The sequence below is a fragment of the Scyliorhinus torazame genome, chromosome 14 (assembly GCF_047496885.1).
Source record: "Scyliorhinus torazame isolate Kashiwa2021f chromosome 14, sScyTor2.1, whole genome shotgun sequence".
NCBI lineage: Eukaryota > Metazoa > Chordata > Chondrichthyes > Carcharhiniformes > Scyliorhinidae > Scyliorhinus > Scyliorhinus torazame.
In genome coordinates, this window is record NC_092720.1 from 90,794,601 (window position 1) to 90,814,005 (window position 19,405).

Genomic DNA, 19,405 nt, shown 5'->3' on the forward strand with positions numbered 1-19,405 from the left:
TGTGGAAGGATGGTCTTGCTCTCAAGGGAGTGCAGTGAAGGTTTAGAACATAGAACATAACAGCGCAGTACAGGCCCTTCGGCCTTCGATGTTGTGCCGACCTGTGAAACCACAAATTTAAAGCTATGTCCCCTCGTGCTAGACATCACCATCTGAGGAAAAAGGCTCTCACTGTCCCTATCCAATCCTCTGATCATCTTGTATGCTTCAATTAAGTCACCTCTTAACCTTCTCCTCTCTAACGAAAACAGCCTCAAGTCCCTCAGCCTTTCCTCATAAGATCTTCCCTCCATACCAGGCAACATTCTGGTAAATCTCCTCTGCACCCTTTCCAATGCTTCCACATCCTTCCTATAATGCGGCGACCAGAATTGCACGCAATACTCCAAATGCGGCCGCACCAAAGCTTTGTACAGCTGCAACATGACCTCATGGCTCCGAAACTCAATCCCTCTACCAATAAAAGCTAACACACTGTTCGCCTTCTTAACAACCCTCTCAACCTGAGTGGCAACTTTCAGGGATCTATGTACATGGACACCGAGAGCTCTCTGCTCATCCACACTGCCAAGAATCTTACCATTAGCCCAGTACTCTGTCTTCCTGTTATTCCTTCCAAAATGAGTCACCTCACACTTTTCTGCATTAAACTCCATTTGCCACCTCTCAGCCCAGCGCTGCAGCTTATCTATGTCCCTCTGTAACTTGTAACATCCTTCCCCACTGTCCACAATGCCACCGGCTTTAGTGTCATCTGCAAATTTACTCACCCATCCTTCTACGCCCTCCTCCAGGTCAGTTATAAAAATGACAAACAGCAGTGGCCCCAAAACAGATCCTTGTGGCACACCACTAGACTGTACTCCAGTCTGAACACTTCCCATCAACCACCATCCTTTGTCTTCTTCCAGCTAGCCAATTTCTGATCCAAACTTCTAAATCACCCTGAATCCCATGCCTCTGTATTTTCTGCAGTAGCCTACCGTGGGGAACCTTATCAAACGCTTTACTGAAATCCATATACACCACATCAACTGCTTTACCCTCATCCACCTGTTTGGTCACCTTCTCAAAGAACTCAATAAGGTTTTTAAGGCACGACCTACCCTTCACAAAACCGTGTTGACTATCTCTAATCAAATTATTCCTTTCCAGATGATTATGCACCCTATCTCTTATAAACCTTTCCAAGATTTTGCCCACAACAGAAGTAAGGCTCACTGGTCTATAGTTACCGGGGTTGTCTCTACTCCCCTTCTTGAACAAGGGGACAACATTTGCTATCCTCCAGTCTTCTGGCACTATTCCTATAGACAAAGATGACTTAAAGATCAAAGCCAAAGGCTCAGCAATCTCCTCCCCAGCTTCCCAGAGAATCCGAGGATGAATCCCATCCGGCCCAGGGGACTTATCTATTTTCACACTTTCCAGAATTGTGAACACCTCCTCCTTATGAACCTCAAGCCCTTCTAGTCTAGTAGCCTGAATCTCAGTATTGTCTTTTTCCTGTGTGAATACTGACAAAAAATAATTCATTTAGCACCTCTCCTATCTCCTTGGACTCCAAGCACAACTTCCCACGACTGGCCCTACTCTTACTCTAGTCATTCTTTTATTCCTGACATATCTTTAGAAAGCTTCAGGTTATCCTTGATTCTACCTGCCAAAGACTTCTCATGTTCCCTCCTGGCTCTTCTTAGCTCTCTCTTGAGGTCCTTCCTAGCTAACTTGTAACTCTCGAGCGCCCTAACTGAACTTTAATGTCTCATCTTTATATAAGCCTCCTTCTTCCCCTTGACAAGTGTTTCGACTGCCTTAGTAAACCACGGTTCCCTTGCTCGACCACTTCCTCCCTGCCTGACGGGTACATACTTATCAAGGACACGCAGTAGTCCTTGAACAAGCTCCACATTTCCATTGTGCCCTTCCCCTGCAGTTTTCCTCTCCATCCGATGCATACTAAGTCTTGCCTCATCGCATCATAATTGCCTTTCCCCCAGATACAACTCTTGTCCTGCGGTATATACCTATCCCTTTCCATCACTAAAGTAAACGTAATCGAATTGTGGTCACTATCACCAAAGTGCTCACCTACCTCCAAATCTAACACCTGTCCTGGTTCATTACCCAGTACCAAATCCAATACGGCCTCGCCTCTCGTTGGCCTATCTACATACTGTGTCAGGAAACCCTCCTGCACACATTGGACAAAAACGGACCCATCTAAAGTACTCTAACTATAGCGTTTCCAGTCAATATTTGGAAAATTAAAGTCCCCCATAACAACTACCCTGTTGCTTTCACTCCTATCCAGAAGCATCTTTGCAATCCTTCCCTCTACATCTCTGGAACTTTCCGGAGGCCTATAGAAAACCCCTAACAGGGTGACCTCTCCTTTCCTGTTTCTAACCTCAGCCCATACTACCTCAGTAGACGAGTCCTCATCAAACATCCTTTCTGCCACCGTAATACTGTCCTTGACTAACATGCCACGCCTCCCCCTCTTTTACCACCTTCCCTGAGCTTGCTGAAATATCTAAACCCCGGCACCTGCAACAACCATTCCTGTCCCTGCTCTATCCATGTCTCTGAAATGGCTACAACATCGAAGTCCCAGGTACCAACCCATGCCGCAAGTTCACCCACCTTATTCCAGATGCTCCTGGCATTGAAGAAAACACACTTTAAACCACCTTCCTGCCTGCCGGTACACTCCTGCAACTTTGAAACCTTACTCATGACCTCACTACTCTCAACCTCCTGTATACTGGAGCTACAATTCAGGTTCCCAAGCCCCTGCTGAACTAGTTTAAACCCTCCCGAAGAGCATTAGCAAATTTCTCCCCCAGGATATTGGTACCCCTCTGGTCCAGGTGTAGACCATCCCGTTTGTAGAGGTCCCACCGAACCCAGAATGAGCCCCAATTATCCAGAAATCTGAAACCCTCCCTCCTGCACCATCCCTGTAGCCACGTGTTCAACTCCTCTCTTTCCCCATTCCTTGTCTCGCTAGCACGTGGCATGGGTAACAACCCAGAGATAATAACTCTGTTTGTCCTAGATCTAAGTTTCCACCCTAGCTCCCTGAATTCCTGCCTTGCATCCCTATCCCTTTTCCTACCTATGTCGTTGGTACCTATGTGGACCACGACTTGGGGCTGCTCCCTCTCCCCCTTAAGGATCCACGAAAACACGATCCGAGACATCACGCACCCTGGCACCTGGGAGGCAACACACCAACCGCGAGTCTCTCTCGTTCCCACAGAATCTCCTATCTATCCCCCTAACTATGGAGTCTCCAATGACTAATGTTCTACTCTCGCCCCTTCCCTTGTGAGCACCAGGGACAGACTCTGTGCCAGAGACCTGCACCCCATGGCTTACCCCTGGTAAGTTGTCCCCCCCCCAACAGTATCCAAAGCGGTATACTTGTTAACTAAGGGGAACGTCCACAGGGGATCCCTGTACTGACTGCTTCCTCCCAGCCCCTCTCACCGTCACCCATCTATCTTTATTCTTCGGGGTAACTGCATCCCTGAAGCTTCTATCTATGACCAACTCTGCCTCCTGAATGATCCGAAGTTCATCCAGCTCCAGCTCCAGTTCCCTAACGCGGTTTCTGAGGAGCTGGAGATGGGTGCACTTCCAACAGATGAAATCAGCAGGGACGCTGACGTCGTCCCTCACCTCAAACATACTGCAGGAGGAACATTGCACTAGCTTCCCTGCCATCCCCTCTAGATAAAACAAAAAAGAAGAAAGACAGAGCTTACCTGTTATTCACTCCCCTTCTCCGCAAGCACGCACTCAGCAACTTCTGCGCCCTGCACGATAACACCTGAAGGAAAATAAGAGAAAAACTGCTTACCAGTCACCAGCCAATCCCTTACTTGCAGGCTGTGATGTCACGGTTCAACTTCTATCTGCCCTCGAGCCTTCCTCTTGATCTTTACAGCGGTTGTTTTGTTTGGTTAGAGGAGGGGGTAGGGAGGGAAACACTGAAGAAGTGTTTCGGGTTTAAGTGTCACTTGACAACAGCTCCTCCACAAACCACCTTCAAGTTAGGGTGACCACAACGGAGTTATGCAAATTTCCCTTACAACAGCCAATCAGCAGCTCCGCTCTACTGCCCTCTGCTGGATGAGTTTACCAGACTGATTCCAGGGATGGCGGGACTGTCATATGAGGAGAGATTGACTAGGTTGGAATTGTTCTCGCTGGTGTTCAGAAGAATGAGAGGGGAGATCTCATAGAGACTTATAACATTTTAACGGGACTAGACAGGGTAGATGCAGGGAAGATGTTACCAATGATGGGTGTGTCCAGAACCAGGGGTCACAGTCTGAGGATTCCGGGTAAACCATTTCAGACAGATATAAGGAGACATTTCTTCACCCAAAGGAGTGGTGAGCCCGTAATGGGATTCATTACCATAGGTAGTAGTTGATGCTAAAACTTTGAATATATTCAAGAGGTGGCTAGATCTAGCACTTGGGGAGAATGGGATTAAAGGCTATGAGGAGAATGCAGGATTAGGCTATTGAGTTGGATGATCAGCCATGATCGTGATCTATGGCGGAGCAGGCTCGAAGGGCCTAAAAGGTCTCCACCTGCTCCTATCTTCTATGTATCATTTCATGCTCCTTTTCAAAAACATGGAGCTGGTGCAAAATGGCTACCATGAGGAGGTGAGTAGCCCTTTCCATTTACCGGCATGCAGCTCACGGGCACCGGAGCTGCTGACTCGGTGCTTGATGAAACTATAGCTTCTTCCTGAAAGACAATTTTACTCCCTTGACTGTGAGCAGCCACTAGCTTCACAACTGGAGGTTATTTCAGTTGAGGAATTAGCCTTGTTAGGTGTGAGAGCACTTCACTCTCAAGTGCCCACTCCAATCGGCTTTGCAGTCGCCGGAACGCTGCTGACATCCCCTCATGAATCTCACGCCTTTGACCTATCATCTGCATCAGTTCGGAGGTTCAACATCTAGCTGGGACCCAGTTGTGTCTTGGGATCCAGCTGACATCTGACTTCTGTCTCCCTTGGATGTTCCTGCCTTCACTTGATGTGCATCAGCAACTGTGTGGTGCTTACCACATTATGCACCTGAAGCCGATCTACTAATGTCGCCCACCGAGGCGTGTCTCTCTGCACTGGTGGAAGGTGCGGGTGATAGCTGTGATGTATCGCCTTGTATTCCTCGGAACACTTCTTCTTCTTCGATTGGGGGGGGGGATGCTGGTGAGGAGGGGTACTACTCCAGATGGCCCGGTCTCATCAGATGGTGATGCTGCAAGACAATGGCTATGCATGTGACCCGTGGGACCTGCGGTTGCAGCTATGCCTAGATCGGTCGCACGGTCGACAGCTCCCGCCGGTAACGGACTTTTGGGCCCTTTTAAGGAGCTCCAGTGGCACTTTGACGACGATTCCCGGTGTGGGAAGGAAACACTGAGGGTCCCCCAGCGCTGTATGGAGTGGACCAGGAGTGGGGCGGTTAGAAAAGCGGCTTTGGAGAAGAGAGGAGAATGGGTGTGAAAAAGCAAGATGGCGGCTGGCGGGGATCAGGCAGCGTGGGCCCAGTGGTCACGGGAGCAGCAGGAGTTTTTAAGAAACTGCTTTGCGGATTTAAAGGCAGAGATGCTGGCCCCTATGAAGGCGTCGATTAAAAGGTTGGTGGAGACCCAGGAGACCCAGAAGATGCAGGGGACGGCGATCAAGGAGGTGCAGCAGAAGGCCTCCGATAATGAGGATGAGATTCTGGGCCTGGCGGTTAGAGTGGAGGTGCACGAGGCGCTGCACAAAAAATGGCAGGAGAAGCTGGAGGACCTGGAGAATAGGTCAAGGAGGCAGAACCTCCGGATTCTGGATCTCCCTGAAGGCGTGGAGGGGTCGGTTGCTGGGGCGAATGTGACCACAATGCTGCGTACGCTGTTGGGCGCGGGGGCTTTCCCGCGACCCCTGGAGCTGGATGGGGCGCACAGAGTCCTGGCAAGGAGGCCGAGGGCGAACGAGCCGCCGAGAGCTATGGTGGTAAGGTTCCACCGCTGCACCGACCAGGAGTGTGTCCTGCGCTGGGCGAAGAAGGAGTGGAGCAGCAAGAGGGAGAACACCGAGATCCGTATTTATCAGGACTGGAGTGCAGAGCTGGCCAAGAAACGTGCAGGATTCAACCGGGCCAAGGCGGTCCTCCACAGAAAGGGAGTGAAATTCAGGCTGTTACAACCGGCGAGGGGGTTACATATCAGGACCGGCACCACTATTTCGATACGCCGGACGAGGCGTGGACATTCATCAAGAATGAGAAGCTGGACTCGAGTTAATGGACTGCAGTATGTTGTGGGGGTTGTTGGTGGGGGGGAGGGTGCGGTGTTATGTTGGGGTTTTCCCTGTGTTTTTGTGGCCCCTTTGCCCTGGGCCCTCGAGGCTTTGGGCAAGGTCGCAGTTGGGAAGAGCTGCGTCACAGGAGGTGAGGTCGGCCCAGACAGGGAGCGTGGTTTACCCGCAAAATGGTGGGGTGGCACCTGAAGCTGGGGGTCTGGGTGTACGGTACTTTGTTTTGTTTTTCTTTCTTTGTTCACATGGGGGGGTGTAGGGGGGGATTCTCTCTACCCCACTTAGGTGGGGGGGGGTGGGGTTGGAGATTTGCAAGGGGAACCCACAGGAGGATTGGAGGTGGAGGCGGGAGCGGCCGGGGTCAGCATGAGTCAGCTGACTTACGGGAGTGCAATGGGGGGGCTAGGGGGGTTAAGTGGATGCTTAATTGGGGGGGGGGGCTGCTGTGCTGACTGAGGGGGAATTGATGTTGAAGGGGAGAGTCGGGGCTGGGAGCCTCCGCCTGGAGGGTGCGGGAGGCGCGGGCACGTGGCTGACCTAATAAAGGAGTTGGCTAGTAGGCGGGGTGGGGGGATTGGTGGGTAGCCCCCTGACCAGGCTGATCACGTGGAACGTGGGAGGCCTGAATGGGCCGGTCAAGAAGGCCCGTGTGTTTTCGCACTTAAAGGGGCTAAAGGCAGACGTAGCGTGCTACAAGAAACGCACCTGAAGATCGCAGATCAAACCAGGCTGAGGAAAGGATGGTTGGGGCAGGTTTTCCACTCTGGGCTGGTTGCGAAGAACAGGGGGGTTGCAATTTTGGTGAGCAAGTGGGTGGCATTTGAGGCGGCGGAGTATTGTGGCGGATAAAGGGGGTCGATATGTTATGGTGAGTTGCAGGGGGCCCGGGTGGTGCTAGTGAATGTGTATGCTCCGAACTGGGACGATGCAGGGTTCATGAAGCAGATGTTGAGTAGGATTCCGGATCTGGAGTCATGCAGTTTGGTAATGGGGGGGGACTTTAACACGGTCCTGGACTTGGCACTGGATCAGTCTAGGTCGAGATCGGGTAAGAGGCCGGCAGTGGCCAAGGTCCTGAGGGGGTTCATGGACCAGATGGGGGCAGTGGATCCATGGGGATTTGCCAGGCCAAGGGCAAAGGAGTTTTCCTTCTTCTCCCATGCGCACAAGGCGTACTCGCGGATTGATTTTTTTTGTGGTAAGCAGGGCGCTAATCCCGAAAGTTAAGGGGGTGGAGTATTCGGCCATTGCAATCTCGGACCATGCCCCGCACTGGGTGGAGTTGGGGCTGGGTGAGGAGAGAGGCTAACGCCCTCTGTGGAGAATTGACGCGGGACTACTGGCGGACGAGGATGTCTGTGGGCGGGTTCGGAGGTGTCTCCAAAGCTATGTGGAGACCAATGATAATGGGGAGGTTTCGGTGAGTGTGGTCTGGGAGGCGCTGAAGGCAGTTGTCAGAGGGGAGCTAATTTCAGTCAGGGCCCACCGAGAGACGAGGGATAGGATGGAGAGGGAGAGATTGGTGGGGGAGATACTTGGGGTGAACAGGAGGTATGCGGAATCCTCCGAGGAGGGGTTGTTGAAACAGCGCCGGAGCCTGCAGGCGGAGTTTGATTTGCTTACCACTGAGGCTCAGTTGAGGAAGGTACAGGGAGCAGTGTACGAGTATGGGGAGAAGGCAAGCGGGATGCTGGCGCATCAGCTGCGGAAGAGAGAGGCGGCCAGGGAGATTGGGGGGATTAGAGATAGGGGGGGTAACACGGTGCTGAGCTCGGCTAGGATTAACGAGGTCTTCAAGGACTTTTATGGCAAATTGTGCGAGTCAGAATCCCTGGAGGGAGGGAGAGGGGATGAGGCAGTTCCTGGACCAACTGAAGTTTCCACAGGTGGTGATGGGGCGAGTAGAGGGATTGGGGGCCCCGATTGAGATGGAGGAACTGGTTAAGGGGTTAGGGAGTATGCAGGCGGGCAAGGCCCCGGGACCGGATGGGTATCCCGTAGAGTTTTATAGGAAATTCTCAGAGCTGCTGGGTCCGCTGTTGTTGAGGACTTTCAATGAGGCTTAGGAAAAGGGAACCCTTCCCCCGACGATGTCGCAGGCTCTGATCTCGCTTATCCTCAAGCGAGATAAGGACCCGTTGCTATGTGGCTCCTATAGGCCGATTTTGTTCCTTAATGTGGAGACCAAGCTGTTGGCCAAGATTTTGGCCACTAGGATTGAGGACTGTGTCCAGGGAGTGATCAATGAGGATCAGATGAGGTTTGTGAAGGGCAGGCAGTTGAATACGCATGTGCGGAGGCTCCTGAATGTGATCATGATGCCCTCTGAAGGGGGGGGATGCAGAAGTGGTAGCGGCAATGGACGCGGAGAAAGCCTTTGATCGGGTGGAGTGAGAGTACCTGTAGGAAGTGTTAGGCAGATTTGGGTTTGGAGAGGAATTTATAGGGTGGGTCAAATTGTTGTATCAGGCCCCGGTAGCGAGTGTGTCGACGAACCGGCTGCGGTCGGGGTACTTTAGATTACATCGGACGAGGCAGGGGTGCCCCCTGTGCCCCCTGCTGTTTGCCCTGGCGATCGAGCTGCTGGCCATGGCATTGAGGGAGTCCAGAAACTGGAGGGGGGGGGGGGGGGGGTTGGGGGGAGCATAGTGTTTCACCGTATGTGGATGACCTCCTGTACATTGCTGATCCGGTGGAGGGGATGGGGGTGGTCATGCAGATTCTTAGAGATTTTGGAGACTTTTCGGGGTATAAGCTGAATGTTGGAAAAAGCGAGCTTTTTGTGATACATGTGAGGGGCCAGGAAAAGAGACTGGGAGAGCTACCGCTTAAAATAGTGGAGAGGGGCTTTCGCTACTTGGGCATTCAGGTGGTTAAGAGCTGGGGGGGTCCTGCACAAGCTCAATTTAGCGCGGCTGGTGGATCAGATGGAGGAGGACTAGGTGGGACATGCTACTGCTTTCCCTGGTGGGCAGGGTGCAGTCTGTAAAGATGACGGTCCTCCCCAGGTTCTTGTTCGTCTTCCAGTGCCTTCCCATTCTCATCCCCAAGTCCTTTTTCAAGCGGGTAAATAGGATTATTACGGGATTTGTGTGGGCAAACAGGACCCCGCGTGTTAAGAGACTGTTCTTGGAGCGCAGTCGGGGGGAGGGTGGGATGGCACTGCCAAACCTTTGCAGCTATTACTGGGCAGCGAATATATCCATGATTCGGAAATGGGTAATGGAGGGAGAGGGGGCGGCGTGGAGGCGGCCTCTTGTAAAGATACTAGCTTGGAGGCACAGGGGGGAGGCAAGGGCTTGAGCCTGGGCCCCGATACAGAACAATCACAGGTTCGTTCTGGGTAGAATAGACGGGGGCTTTCTAAGTTGGCACAGGGCGGATATCAAAAGGATGGGGGACTTGTTCATTGATGGGACTTTTGCTAGTCTGAGGGTGCTGGAGGAAACATTTGGGCTACCCCTGGGGAATACCTTTAGGTACATGCAGGTTCGGCGTTCGTCAAAAAGCAAGTGGGGGAATTCCCGCTGCTGCCTGCCCGGAGGATACAGGATAGGGTGGTCTCGGGCGTGTGGGTAGGGGATGGCAAGATATCGGAAATATATCAGGACCTGCAGGAGGCGGAGGAGGCCTCGGTGGAGGAGCTGAAGGGCAAGTGGGAGGAGGAGCTGGGTGAAGAGCTGGATGAGGGCCTGTGGGCTGACGCCCTGGGCAGGATCAATTCCTCCTCATCTTGTGCCAGGCTTAGCCTGATTCAGTTTAAGGTGGTGCACCGGGCGCATATGACAGTGGCGAGAATGAGTAAGTTCTTTGGGGTGGAGGACAGGTTTGTGAGGTGCTCATGGAGCCCAGCAAACCACGTCCATATGTTCTGGGCATGCCCAGCACTTACAGAATTTTGGAAAAGCTTTGGAAAGACTTCGCAAAGGCTATGTCCAAGGTCTTGGATACTTGGGTAAAACAGAGCTGGGGGATAGCGATATTTGGGGTATCAGACGATCTGGGAGTGCAGGAGTCGAAAAGATGCCGGAGTTCTGGCCTTTGTTTCCTTGGTAGCCCGGAGAAGGCTCTTGTTAATGTGGAGGGATGCAAAACCCCCAAGCGTAGAGGCTTGGGTCAGTGACATGGCGGGATTTCTCAGGTTGGAGAGGATAAAGTTTGCCTTGCGAGGGTCCTTTCAGGGGTTCTCCAGGCGGTGGCAACCGTTCCTTGACTTTCTCGCGGAATGTTAGGTGGAGGTCAGCAGCAGCAGCAAACGAGGGTGGGGGGGGTGTGAGGGTGAGGGGGGGGGGGGGGGGGTAGGTGGAAGGGTGGCTTGGGCGGTGGATGGATTTTGTTTGTAAAGGGCAGATACCCCACCTTGTTTTGTTGGATTGTTGAATGGTCAAGTTGTTTTCTGTTTTATTGCTATGTTTTCTTTTCGTTTTGTAGTGGTTTGTAAAAAATTTTGAATAAAAACAAATTTATGTATGTGGCCCGTGAAAGGGTAATTTTGTGCAACATGAACAACGCACTTGAGACAGGTTATCTGGGTGAAGGGACAATGGATCTTCACTTCTGTGGTGCAGGTCAACCTCGCTGTCGGTCACCGCTCGCTCCTTTTGCACACCCAGAATCTCTCTGGGCCCAGTCCTCAGGGGGTGAGGGTCTTTGATCTCTGGAACTCCAATTCCTGTGTTCACCCGTTCCCTCTTATTATGGGTTATCTTCTTCTGCAGGGACAAAGAGGGGTCATTGTGAGCCGCACACTTGCTGGACCCCCCCTGATCTATGGCAGGTGGCATGTGTGGGCACCAAATCTTTACTTTAAGGGGTTGGGCTGGTGGATGCCAGGGGGTTGAGGAACAAGCTTGGAAGATCGGATATGGGGAGGGTGAGAAGTGTCAGCCAGTCAATTGTGGGGGTTTATGGAAGGGAGTAGAGGGTGGGGGGTGTTTTGGGAGTTTTAGGTGGCAGGTGGAACTGATGTCATGAGGGAGGTTATAACTTAATCCTTGCAGCTTGTTGGAGGTCATTTGTTGTCTTCTGACATTGGACAGCGATCCTCAGCTGCCCGCACTCAGTGCAGCTGCCACTGCCTCCCTAGCGGCATTACTGATTCTGCTACTGTTTCTCTGAGCCTCTCTGGGGAACAGAGTGCTCTACATTTTATCCACTGCGTTGAGAAGCCTGGTCAGGTTGGCATCGCCAAAGCAAGGAGCAGGTCTGCTACTGCCATGTTTGTGTTGACTGGGAGTGAGTGGTGAATGAGCTCTTAAAAGCAGCTCCCACTTGTTAGCGGCGAGCATCTGAGGTGCGAGCTGGGCAAATCAGACGGCGAGGCAGCCAAGAATAACGAGATTGGCGCGGGGGCTCATTATTGGCACCAAGTGCCATTGAATACAGGCCCCAATCTCGCCAACGTGGCCACCCGCCAAAAGCGGACTCTTAATGTTTTTTCTTTTTTAAAAATAAATTAGAGTACCCAATTATTTTTTTCCAATTAAGGGGCAATTTAGCGTGGCCATCCACCTACCCTGCAAATCTTTTTACGTTGTAGGGTTGGGACCCACACAGACACTGGGAGAAACTCCACACGGACAGTGGCCTGGGATCGAACCTGGGTCCTTGGTGTCGTAAGGCAGCAGTGCTAACCACTGTGCCACCGTGCGGCCGGGACTCTTAATGTTCTTCCGCTGAATCGGGCCCAACACATTTCCTCATTTCATTTTTCTTTTCAATTAAGGGACAATTTAGCGCGGCCAATTCACCTACCCTGCACATCTTTGGGTTGTGGGGGTGAGACACAAACAGGGGGAGAATATGCAAACGCCACACGGACAGTGACCCTAGGCCGGGATCGATCCCGGGTCATCAGCGCTGTGAGGCAGCAGTGCTAACTACGCCATCTTGCCGCCCACATGTTTACTCATTTTAACCATACTTGCTGCATCTGCTCTTGGTGTGTGTGCTGGAGGGGGCTGGGGACATTCGAATTACTTCTAACTGAACTTTTAAATTTCAAACTGTTGTAGACGTTAGGCTTCCATTTATCGTGGCAGCTGCAGATCTGCTCAATTGCACATACACCATTGATGCCTTGACCCCAGTAAATCCCTTACTCTCTCTGATTGTTACCACTGGTGCAATCACATTTTCGTTCTCTTACAATCTTAGAATTTTAGCTGTGTAAATCTTTTGCTTCAAGAATTGGCATTGCTTAGGGACCAGCCAGATTGTTATGAAGGGATGCTGTAGCTTTTTGTTTATCGGAAATCAAGCTGAGATAATAGAATGTGCTTCCTTATCTGTGTTTACTCTGTAAAGCGATGCTGGTAATGAGAAAATTGATGATGGGGTTATGGACAGCTTTTGTAGATTCTGTAAATTGATTGTATACAGTTCAATTTTAGCAATAATTGTTTTCCTTCTGTTGTTATTTATTCATGAGTTAAATATAAATCAGAAATATTGTCTAACCAAGTGTACCTATTTCAAATATAAACATGGTCAATCATTCAGTGTGTTCATAATGAACGTTAACTTGAACATCCAATAAGTTTCATATAACACGAGAAGTCAAAAATGAGCAACTGTGCTGATAACTAGAATTCTGTATATTTTTACTTCTCAAGTACAAATATAAGGGGTCTTGTATTATAATACTCCTGTGAAGCACCTTGGAATGTTTTGTTACATTAAATGTCCTGTATTAAATACAAGTTGTTGTATTTAAGTTTTAATAATTTAATTGCACCTTTTTTTAACTCCATAGTCTCCAGTTATATATGTAATACTCTCAACATATAATGCAGGTAAACTCCAAGGATACCAGTTTTTATACAAATCTGTACAAAATGGAATAATCATAAAATTGCAAGTGCAATTTAATGCAAAAAAATGTTAAATGATGCATTTTGGTAAGAAGAATACACTTTGTTACCAAGAGAGGCAATACACCAACTAAAGGGTTCAATTCTAAAGGGGGTACAGGAACAGAGAAACCTGCGGTACATGTGCAGTAACCTTTGAAAATGGAGGTTGGAAAGTGGTTTTAAAAGCATAAGGGATCCTGAGATTTGTAAATAGGGACACACGAGCCAGGAAGTTATGAAGAATCTTTACAAAACATTGGTGTGGCTCAATTCCGTTCAATTTTGGGCATTGCACTGTAGAAAGGCTTTAGAGAGACTGAAGAATTGGATAGTGTGGAGAAGCTGGGGTTGTTGTCCTTCGAGGAGTTTCTGGTAGAGATGCTCAAAATCATGAAGTTTGTACAGGAAAGAGAGCGAGATGAACTGTTCCTATTGGCAGAAGGGTCAAGAACAAGAGGACATAGATTTAAAGCGTTTGGGAAACATGAGGAAAAGCATTCTACATAGTGAGTGGGTGGTTGTGATCTGGAGCTTCAATAGTGGCTTTCAACAGGGAATTGGATAAGCACAAAGAGAAAATATTTGCAAATGACAGCTGGAGAATGGGACTAGTTAAATTTCTCTAGCAATTAACTGGTAGGGACTCGCTCGGCCCTCCTTCTGTCCTGTAACCATTCTATGATTCTATTTTATGATTCCATTTAACAGCAGATTGAAAGTTGATAATGTTGGTCAGATTCCAAATTGATCATAAATGTCACAAATGTACTACAGCTGGCAGTCAAGTATACAACTTTTACTGTTGCCTTTTTACACCCTCTTCATGTAATTCTTTTTCCCCTTTCACCCTTCTCTCCTGAGGTCCTGTACTAACAGAGTAATGGTCACCTCCTTGGAGAGATTTGGTATAATTTGCCTTGGAGCCCAGCTTGCGGACAGCCAATGGTCAAATTAAGCACATGCTAAACTATCGAAGAGCAGATGATTTCCAATCCAACATCCTGAGGCAGAATTATTTTCAGATACTTGCCTGTAGTCTACAATTTTTTTCAGTTGTAATTTACTGAGGTTCCTTTAAATCAGTTTCTGAATCTTTTGGTGGCTGAAATGAACTGAGTGTAATTTATTTGTCCCTCTACATAGTGCACAAAATGCAAGAAGATTGCATGGTTCCACCTCATTTTTTTCAAGGGTTACATGCCTGATTAATTTGGTAGGATATCTTGGTATGTGAAGTATATTTTGAAAGAATAATAAAAATGCCATTGTGCAGTTTTAATTGTCTTCAAATTGGTGACTTCCTGAGTGATCCAGCTTCCTGTGAGAAAGAAAAGATATTATACAGATATTTTTGTATTTATGGAAATTCCAATAGAAAAGCTGAGATAGCTCCACATTAATCTTCTCTTTATGATTGGATGAATTTGATTTATGTTGTGGTACATACTGTTGTAAACTCTAATGCCAATACGGGCCAGGCATGGTTGCTATTTGGTGGCAAACTTTAAGGAATTGGTTTTCGGAACATATCCAAAATACTCGAGCTATACAAGAGTTTGTGTTTGTTTTAAATGGAAACATGTACGTGAAATGCTGAGAACCATTAACCAGGGCTGCTAATTAGAATGCCAAAGATCAAAGACAAAATAAGGAGTAGTAAGTTGAGACCAAGTATGAATTTCTTTAAGATTTGGAGATTGTAGGAGAAAGTAAAACCGAGATGAGGAGTTTAATGGTTTGAGGCCTAGAGAAAGAGTAAGCTAGCCATAAATAATTCCGTGATTTGAATATAGTGAGGGCCCAGTAAGAGTGGTGGATACAAGGAAGGAAAGTTTCGAGAGACTACAACTACATCAATTTGTATTTAAACAGCACTGTTAATGTAGTAGAATATTGTAAGATCCTCACAGGAGCACTCGCAAACAAACTGACAGCGACAAAAAGAGAGATTGGAGAAGATGACCATAAGTTTGGTCAAAGAGTTAAGTTTAAGGAAGCGTTATAAAGGAAGATAAAGAGTTGGAGAGGTTTAGGGCGGCAATTCTAGTGTTTAAAGCATTAGTAACTGATAGTAATGGTTCCAGAAGCAGATATGGTTACAGCAGCAAATTAGCTGAGACAGAGATTGAGTTGGGTGATGGTACAGAGATGGAAATAAGCGGTCTTCGTGATGGATATGTGGTCAGAAACTACTCTCAGGGTCACACATGACACCAAAGAGTGAACATTCTGGTTCAGTTGTATGGAGAGGGATATATTCATTGGTTTGGAAATGGAGTTTGGAGCAAAGACAAATGGCTGGATTCTCCGTTTCAGGGACTGTGTCCCCACGCCGTTGTGAAAACTGTGGCGTCGGGGTGCAGAGAATCCAGCCCAATGGCTTTGGTCTTCCCAACATTTAGTTAGAGGAAACTTCTCCATTATTGGATGTCAGATAAGCAGTGTGACAATTGAGAGTGGCGGTAAGATGGAACTGGGTGTTTCAGTGGAAACATTATCCTGCGTTTTCAGATGATTGATGTAGTATGTAAATGAGAGATATAAAGGGCCCAAGAATAGACAGGCTGTAACTTGTACAATATGTTAGTGACTTTGATGAAGAGACAGAGTAATGTACCTTGATCCTAAAATAAGTGGGATTGCAAATGGAGGTTGACACAAAGAGGATGCAATGAGATACAAACAGGTTACTTGAGTGGCAGATAAAGTGTAATGTGGGAAAGTGTCCGACTATTCACCTTTAGTTGTAAGAATAGAAAAGCAGAATATTTTTTTTTAAGGTGTGAAACTTGTAACTGTTGATGTTCTGGGAGAGGCAAGTGTATTCATACAAAGAAAACAAAGTTAGCACACAGGTTTAGCAAGCAATTAGGAAGGCAAATGGCTTGTTGATCTTTATTACAAGGTGATTAAGGTACAGACTAAGGAAGTCTTGCTAAAATTGTTGAGGACTTTGGTGAGACCACTCCTGAAATGCTGTGCAAAGCTTAGATTGCAAAATTTAAGGAAGGATATAGTTGAATTGGAGGAGGGACAGCAAACCTTTACTAGATTAGTTCCTAAAATGAGAGGGTTATCTTATAATTGGATCTATATATTCTGGAATTTAAATGAATGAGATGTGATTTCATTCAAATGTACAAGATTTTGAAGGGGCTTGACAGGGTAGACATTTGAGAAGTTGATTCCCCTGGGTGAGAATTTAGAACATGGTTTGGGGGGGGGGGGGGGGGAGTCGCAGGGTTAAGGCCCCTCATTTAGGACTCAAATGGGGAGAAATTTCTTCACTCAAAGGGCTGTGAAGCTTTGCGGTTCTCTATCCTAGAAGATTTTGGACACGCAATTGTTGATTATATTTAAAGCTGAGATGAACAGATTTTTTTAGTGTTTTCAGGAATTAAGGGATATGACTAAAGTGCAGGAAAGTGGAGCTTAGTCAAAGATCAGTCATGATGGTATTGATTGGTGGAGCAGACTCAATGTGCTATATATAATCTTCTCCTATTTCTTGCATTCATTAGCAATAACCACCCTAATGCATTGTATTAAAAAAAAGATAAAATAAGCACAAAAGGTTGCGATGGAGAAAGAAAATTGCAATGCATACTTTTAAGATAGTATATGTAGCATTTGTCTGGCTCATTGACCAATTTTTCTTTCTGGCTCATTGATCAATTTTTCTTTCTTAGCACCAAAGTTGTGTACTTGAAACTGTTTTTACAAGCTGAGGTATTTTAAAGCACTTTTACAACATTAAAATTGCAAAAAGAAAATTTTAAATTATCAGGTTTTCTGCATTTCAAAATTTTGTTCCTTGGAAATTACAGCACATTTCCCTGGTTACAAATGTATCTAATGAACGGCAGAGCTATGCAAACCAGGTTTAATAATCAGAATTAACTAATCTTGCCTCACGGCACTGAGGACCAGGGTCACTGTCCGCGTGGAGTTTGCACGTTCTTTCCCGTGTCTGCGTGGGTCTCACCCCCACAACCCAAAGATGTGCAGGGTAGGTGGATTGGCTACACTAAATTGCCCCTTAATTGTGTGTGTGTGGGGAGGGGGGGGGGGTGGAATTGGGTACTCTAAATTTAATCTATCAACATTTATGTAAAAGCAAAAGGCCTCGACTCCTCATTCGTATCCAGTGATGCTACTGCAATGGCCTGTGGATGTCTGATGAGGACAGAACCATTCTCGGCTGTGATGTCTCTTCTCACTTTCTGACCTCACTCATCAGTGATTGTAGTTGAATGTTAGTCACTTGCATTGTGTACTGGTGGGTACTTAAAGTGGTGGAACAATACCCAGTCTTTTTCAAAGTTATTTTCCTTGCCGTAAATTCTATGATTCTCTTTTGGTATCTTTGCATTTTGTAAAATTTTACAGCCTATGCTGGCAATGATGGGTCTTGTACCAACCACTAGGCGGTGCATGAGAGCAGTCCCCTAATTGCTTTTTGATTTCAGTCAGTGTGGCCTCTGCTTTGGGGACGTCCTTTGATGGAATCTTACATGTTAGTGCCCCATTGTTTGCAGTCATGCCATGAATTTATGCAAACAATAGGGCACTAACATATGTTGCACCACCAACCTTCATAATAAAAATCATTTCTTGAAATATAGATCAGTGTTATACTTCATCCTTATTTTCTTTAATTTTACTGCACATAAAGAATTGGTCAGTTGTGTGGGCTGGACAACAGCAGATGAGTTGTATTCCTCCAGTGATGATCATCAAATCCTGAAGTGGAATTTGTTAACAAATGAAACCGCACAGATAGTAAGACTAGCTGAAGAAATTTATCCCATAGACCTGCATTGGTTCCCAAAGACAACGGGAGGGAAGAAGCAGATGCAAGCTGAAATATTTGTGCTCACCAGCACTGATGGTAAGTGTTGTTTTCATGTGTATGTTTTTATAATATGCTTGTTTGACTTATAACAAAACAATGAAATGTCTTAGTCTGCTTAATTTATCTGATAATGGACAACAAATATTGCATCCTGGGTAAGATCTCTTTTTTGTACAGTGCATTGCGTTTCTTGCTGTCCACTTTGCACATTTAATGCTCATCAAGGTGAGGGATGTTAATGATGAGGAATGAAACAATTTCCATTTTGAATATGGGCAGCACGGTAGCATTGTGGATAGCAAAATTGCTTCACAGCTCAAGGGTCCCAGGTTCGATTCCTGCTTGGGTCACTGTCTGTGTGGAGTCTGCACATCCTCCCCGTGTGCGCGTGGGTTTCCTCCGGGTGCTCCGGTTTCCTCCCACAGTCCAAAGATGTGCGGGTTAGGTGGATTGGCCATGATAAATTGCCCTTAGTGTCCAAAATTGCCCTTAGTGTTGGGTGGGTTTACTGGGTTATGGGGATAGGGTGGAGGTGTTGACCTTGGGTAGGGTGCTCGTTCCAAGAGCCGGTGCAGACTCGATGGGCCGAATGGCCTCCTTCTGCACTGTAAAATTCTATGTAATACTTTGTGTTGGCGTCAAGTACAGCATGATTAGATGCAGATTACAAACTTCTCTATTCCTGTGCGTGCGCCTCAGCCCTAACCTCAGGAAAGCAGCCACTATTAAACCCGTCTTAACATTTTTCTAATTCCTGCATAGCCACTCTGTCTTCTACAGTTGAGATTGTCAGTTGTTGCAAATGTTTTACTGTGGGTCCATGTCTACTAATGACTGGACTGAGACTGCTTAAACTCAGATCGTAAAATGCTCTCGTGACCAGGAAATTTTACAATTCTGTCAGTCTGGCACTGATTCAGTACCATGCAAGTTCCTAACCTCCTGTTCTCATAGTTTTCTTGGGATGTGCATTGAAATTAACATTTCTGCAAACTGACTATTGGATAAAGTGACTGATGTTTGCTATAAAAAAAATTTTGATAGATTTATTCCTAAAAGAAACTTTATTGTGCAGAGGACAACCTTGGAATTCTCATTTTTATAGATCTTGGCAAATTGGAAAGTAACAGTATTTCATAACATTAGGGCCAGTAAATCAGGAAATATCTGAAGCATTTAGAAAGTGAAGGTTGTGGATTATGTATTGTTTTTCTGAGCCTAAACAATAGGAATTATTGACTGTTGAGTAAAACAGAAATCTTTAGTTAATGTAAGACTACTGTGTTGAGATTTTTTGAAATACATCCACTGTTAAGTTCAGAACATCAAAGATAATCTCTTCACACAGAAGTAACTTAA

The 19,405-nt window shown here is 47.1% G+C and overlaps 1 protein-coding gene and 1 long non-coding RNA gene across 7 annotated transcripts in view; one reads left to right on the top strand and one right to left on the bottom strand.

Moving 5' to 3' along the window:
• The window catches only part of ift80 (intraflagellar transport 80 homolog (Chlamydomonas)), a 398,557-nt gene that overhangs the window by 63,961 nt on the left and 315,191 nt on the right, over nucleotides 1–19,405 (top strand). For all 6 annotated transcript variants that reach the window (XM_072474470.1, XM_072474472.1, XM_072474473.1 and 3 more), the window contains exon 3: nucleotides 17,859–18,082. In XM_072474470.1, coding sequence (XP_072330571.1) covers nucleotides 17,859–18,082 — 224 coding nt within the window. The remainder of the gene's footprint in view (nucleotides 1–17,858; nucleotides 18,083–19,405) is intronic.
• The window catches only part of LOC140389876 (uncharacterized), a 31,046-nt gene that overhangs the window by 7,712 nt on the left and 3,929 nt on the right, over nucleotides 1–19,405 (bottom strand). The window contains exon 2 of the long non-coding RNA XR_011934501.1: nucleotides 3,774–3,838. This is a non-coding gene — a long non-coding RNA (uncharacterized lncRNA). The remainder of the gene's footprint in view (nucleotides 1–3,773; nucleotides 3,839–19,405) is intronic.